At 34.8% G+C, this 5,729-nt stretch overlaps 1 protein-coding gene across 12 annotated transcripts; it reads left to right on the forward strand.

Moving 5' to 3' along the window:
- The first annotated feature begins 508 nt into the window (after positions 1–508).
- On the forward strand, positions 509–5,265 carry LOC110867903. Of its 12 annotated transcripts, none has more exons than XR_004889442.1 (7): positions 509–1,111; positions 2,446–2,481; positions 2,643–2,739; positions 2,949–2,991; positions 3,083–3,486; positions 4,264–4,380; positions 4,609–5,265. XR_004889442.1 is itself a non-coding variant. In XM_035988316.1 (7 exons), the coding sequence occupies exons 1-6, from the start codon at positions 971–973 to the stop codon at positions 3,445–3,447; spliced, it is 444 nt and encodes a 147-aa protein (XP_035844209.1). In that variant the 5' UTR covers positions 509–970; the 3' UTR covers positions 3,448–3,486; positions 4,264–5,265. The 12 variants fall into 12 exon arrangements, 3 of the variants coding, with proteins under 3 accessions (XP_035844209.1, XP_035844208.1, XP_035844210.1); XR_004889438.1 differs by having other exon boundaries at positions 4,270–4,791; positions 4,860–5,265; XR_004889439.1 differs by having other exon boundaries at positions 4,270–4,791; positions 4,873–5,265.
- The last annotated feature ends 464 nt before the right edge of the window (positions 5,266–5,729 follow it).

Genomic DNA, 5,729 nt, shown 5'->3' on the forward strand with positions numbered 1-5,729 from the left:
AAGAACTTATAACTTATTGACTTATAAAAGTTAATAAGTTGATTTTATAGTGTTTGGGTTAGCTTATTTGTTTTTGTTTGTTGAGAAGTTAAAAATAATAATTCAGTATTTGTTATAAGTTATAACTTATATTAGGGGGTGTTTGGCCTAGCTTTTATTTTTTGGCTTATGCTTATATTTTAAACTAGCTTATAGCTTATTTTCTATCATTTGATAAGCTATTTTTAAGTGTTTGGATTAGCTTAAAGCTTATTTTATATCATTTGCCCTTACACAAAGAAGATTATTCAAATAAGCTAAAAAACCATCATCAAATAAGCTTCTTCAAATTAGCTTATATAAGCTAATAAGCATAAGCTTAAAAAGATAAAACAAACACCAAACAAAGCTTATTTTGTAAAAAAAAAATAAGAAAAGCTATAAGCTTTGTTAAAAAAGCTAGGCCAAACACCCCCTAAGTTGATAAGTTGTTTTTGAGAAGAAATCCCAAACACTATATTAGTTTTCACATTACCTCCTATTGGATTTTCAAACCCCATCAAATTCACCCCGCCCAATCTTCCCTCTTCCTAAACCCTCAAATTCTCAAATCTTCACTCTTCCTAAGAATTCGCAAATTCTGTAACTCACTCCTACCTTCCTTATCGTACACATTGCACACCCTTTCATCACTTCTGACCCAACCAATTTCTAGGGTTTTTATATTGTTTATGAATTGTGGGTACCTTGGCCGGCTAATCGGAGACGAATGTACCACCACCGCCGATGAAGTTGGCTGACTCTCTCTCATGTGTAATTTGGCCATGTCGGTTTTGACTCGTTTGTGAGATTGGATGGTTACAAGAGAATCCCAACCCCAAGATTCCAATTTCACATCGTTTTTTTTTTTTTTCTCACATTCCTCTATTAGGATGGATGCAGAGTCTCCTTTTGAGTAAGTTTTGATACCGCTGATTTCATCACACTTCATATGCCTCTCACTCCAAAGATATTGAATGATGAAAACTTTGAAAAGATGAAAAAAGGTGTTAGAATAGTAAACGTCGCTCGTGGTGGAGTGATAGATAAAGATGCTTTGGTTAGATCATTAGATGCTGGCATTGTAGCACAGGTACCTGTGTATTTGTGTTAGGGTCATAAACAGGTCGACATACACGCTAACCTGTATATTGAACTTGTTGTGTTTGTGTTGACCTGACTCGCCTGTTTCCAACCCGTTCCATATAATATTATAAATTAAATATTATATACCACAAAATTCAGTTTCAGTTCTTTAATTAGTTAAATTGATCTCAGTTATGATCTGTATAATGAGTTATACTGATTTGTATTAGGATTTGAAATTGAGAAAAAATGGAACAAAGAAGTGTGTTTGTGTCTGCGTTGAGTGTGGGAATAGGAATAGGAGTTGGGCAGCGGTGGTGATTCGTCGGCAAACGGCATCACGACACAGATAATGGAGCGTGAAATGAAAAGTATGATTATTGATGGTAAAGACAGCAAGGTCACTTTCTATGAATTTCCATATTATCTAAGGTAAGACAATTCTTGTGCAATTTGTATTTTCAGGAAGATTTATGGTTATTTCATATAATTTGTCTCTTATCTTTTGTCTATCGAAGAATTTTTTCATATATGTATGCCAATGTTTGCTCTTAAAATTGTATGTGCAAATGAGCCTAACAAGATCTCCGAGAACTAAATTGTGTTATAACTATTAAGGATGAAACATATTGTTTAATTACCATGAGCTACTTTGAATGTCACATTAATCTGGATGGAATAAAGTTATATTACAACCGCGGGACAATTTAACTAATTTGAAATCAATAATTTACCTCCTTGTATGTCTCATTAACATTTAATTTTGTTGACCGTTTTAATAGTGAGCAGATAAGGACCTTACTTACTAGTGCTGCTTTTGTTTATTTAAAGAATATCGATTTTGCTAAGCACACACGGAACCTTGCTCCTCAAGCCGAACTATATTGTTATCAGGGCCTGCTTGCTGTTTAGTTGTTTAATGTTCTTCTGTTTGTCTTGATAAAATTTTTTTCTTAATTTTCTTGCTTGTTGTGGGTTTTGAAGAATCTTATCAGCAAATGCTTGCCAAGGCTTTGGCTCATTTTTTTGATGCCAAACTGCTATTGTTGGATGTTACAGATTTTTCACTAAAGGTGATTGTTAGAGGTGGCAATCTTGACCCAAAGGCTTTCAAGTGGGTTAGTTTGGGTTGCTTTTAAAATTATATGGGTTAGTTTGGGTAAGGTATTTTAACTAAACGGGTCAATTAAAATTCCATCTTGTTATTTTCGAGTCGACACGGGTTTCCTCAGGCGAGGGGTTTCAGATCGCAACGAGTTTTAGGCCGACACGAGTTTCCGCACGAGACGGGTCTTGATATGTACTTCTACTAATCTTGTTCATTGTTTTGTTTTGTATCAGCTCCAAAGCAAATACGGGGCTTCTACTAAAACAAATGTAAGCATACTGACCAATTTATAACCTCTTATTTCTTGGATTTGATTAGGGTCTGTTTAGTAGTACATGGAATGCATTTTCTATTGCATGCTGTCACATTTACAAATGAGGAGGTGAGGTTTATGTTGATTACTTAATTAACTGGCGTGCTATATTTCTAGTCCTTGAAAAGGTCTATATCAGAAACAACTTTGGCGAGAATGTATGGCTTATTCGAATCAGGACTGTGTGCGGTCCAACCCAAACCCGAAAGAAGAGGTATTTAAGTTCATTTGTCATATGTACTATTTGAGACCGTTTGTTAATTTCATCTTCATTTAAGAAAGTCCCATGTTACACAAGCCACTTGATATGAAAAGTAGAAGAAAATCATATATGTTGGAGACTCCTAATTATTTTTTCTTGGTGTTGTATTTAGCTTGTTTTTTTTTGTTTTCTTGTTTTAATGTTGGATAGCTGTTCTGCAGGGGGCTTACGTAGACAAAGCAGTGTTGCAGATTTTGGAACAAGGTATGAATTATGATACCCTTAGCTATTGATTGAAATATTTTGCATCCTGAACGTTGGTGGTTGTGTTCTATTTTGTCATTTTCAATTGCAGAGGGCCTAAAGCTATCCAGGATCCCCCAAACCTGAGGAGAAATGCATCTACGACAGCTAATATGAATGAGCTTGCTTCAAACTATACTCCTGTAAATCCAGGTAAAAAGCCAGAAAAAGGTCTTGATGCTAACTAATTGGCATCTTTAGAGTGAAAAATGGTATAGTCGGTTTGGGCCTACTATATTCAGTTTGGTACTAAATGGTGTCTTTGGAACTAGCAAATGCTATGATCAAAAAAGAATAGTGTTATGGTTAGAGTTCTATGTTAGGAGTGTTACAAATATGATATTTTATTTTTATTTTTTGCTTCTTTTATGTTGTGACTCTGCATTCTCAGCTCCACTTAGATGCACAAGCAGCTGATCTTTTGATGAAAAGCTTTTTGTACAGACCCTATACAAGGTATCATGTCTTCCTTACTTTCCTTTGCTATAAAACTGGGTTATCGAATTTTGACCCATTTTATTATGAGAAAGTGGATTTCGGTTGTGTTTTATTCCAAATGTCTGAAACATGTCAAATAAAAAAAGGAAAAAACCTAAAAAAGATTGGGTCCAATAGGTCAAACAACTTGAAAGTCAACCATAGTCTATTTTTTATGGATACAACCCCCAAAATTCTTTTTCTTTAAAGCTTTAGATTATTACCAAACTAATAAAATCAATTTTGTAATAGCAATTAACATTAACCGGTTTAAAAAAATAAATATACGCAAACTGTTTGTGGGTCAAGCCAACCTGCCTTGTGCCAAAAAAATGATTTGCTCCAACCCGCACATGTTTCAACCTGTTACCAACCCGCTCGGCCAGCCTATCTAGCCACCTCTATGTACAAGGTTAAATTGGTTTGTATAACCAATTGAAAACAGGGGCTGACTTTGAGTTAAACTGACGATTCTAATTCTGTATAGTTTGTATAACCAATTGAAAACAAGGGTTAATGTTTATCATATATTAGTTTCCAACTTTCCAATGTCTTTTTGTAGTTAAGTTATGGATATCAATGACACTAGTCATACTGGCCCATGTCGCTGGGATAGGGTTTAAATGACAGGAATAGTTATGGCCTGGTTCTGGTTGAGTTATACGAACCTGCCAACCTGAACTTGACATGAATTGCCATCCCTAAGACCTAAGTTGTGTTCATAGATTTCATAATTTTAATTAAACTGTGGGGTAGTTGCAGGCTGCACTAGATGTATTCACTATAGAACCTCCACCAAAGGATAGCAAGTTGGTTAATCATGAAAATGTCACTGTCACTCCTCATCTTGGTGCTAACACCACAGAAGCTCAGGTTTGTAAATAACCACAAGAGCTGCGACATTTGTTTGGATTTTGTAAAGGTCGTTATTTGGATATATTTATATACAAATTGGTCGATTTTCATTATCTTTTAGACTTTAGAGGTGGCAAGATGGGTGGATTGGCCAGGTTGGGTAATGGATCAAAATGGGTTTAGGTCGAATCGGGTCATTTAGAGTATAGGTCGACATGACTTGTACGGGTCAAATGTGTTTAGCAGAAGGCAAACTAGATTGTGAGGCAGCTTGCAAGAATAACTGCTCGTGCACCGCCTATGCAAATCCAAACATCGCTACAGGTAGAGTTGGGTGCTTGCTATGGTTTGGGGGTTTGATTGATGTCCGAGTGTACCCACAAAATGGGCAAGATCTTTATGTTAGACTTGTCGCCTCAGAATTATCAGGTAAAACAGTAACATTACCAAATTAATGCATTTGATGTTTCAATCTGTTAAACATGTAAATCTTCTAGACCTCCATTCCAGCTTTTATGGAAAGAAACGACTAGTTATGCAGACAAAACATGATGAACTATATGAAGTTGTTTCGCAAAGGAGTTTTGATTGGCTGAGACAAAAAAAGACCAGCTAAGGGCCTAAATGAAAGTGGGGAGACTCTTTTAGAGAATGAGAGGAGGTTATATTGTTGCAAGTGTTGCTAGGAGTGATGCACGCTCAGACCAAAGTGCTCTTGTTGCAAGTGCTGCAGGTTATGTTGCAGTTGCTACATCATTTGTAGATAACTTTTGATTAGTAGTTTATGTATTTAGTATTAGTAGATAGCTTTGGATTAGTATTTTATGTATTTAGTATTAAAATTGAAAACTTATGTACGGATTTTGGTTTATTATTGTTAATATCAATAATTTGGTTTTTAGATTTGTTCATGTTTACTACAGTTTTAATTTTACAAAAATTTAAAAATAAAATTGACAATTACACAAAAATGGCCACATAAAACTATAACAAATATGTGTGACTAAAGGTTAGACAATAGTCACACTTAAATTTACAATTTTCTATGTCTCTATATATAATTTTTAGCCACGTTTATAATAAATTCTTGTGACTATATAATAGTTAGGGTCACACATACAGTGAATTTATATAGCCGTTGATACCATTTAGCCACACTTACAGTGAATTCATGTAGCTGTTGATACTATTTAGCCACACGGAATGGACCATTTACTTGACTTCAACAACTTTTTCGCCACAGTTTTTTTAAATTAATGTGGCTAAAACAAACTTTTTAGTGACTATATCATATAAACGAACACATTTATAGTAAATTCATGTGACTATATAATAGAAACGACCACACTTATAGTAAATTACGTGGC

The sequence above is a fragment of the Helianthus annuus genome, chromosome 3 (assembly GCF_002127325.2).
Source record: "Helianthus annuus cultivar XRQ/B chromosome 3, HanXRQr2.0-SUNRISE, whole genome shotgun sequence".
NCBI classification, from domain to species: Eukaryota; Viridiplantae; Streptophyta; class Magnoliopsida; order Asterales; family Asteraceae; genus Helianthus; species Helianthus annuus.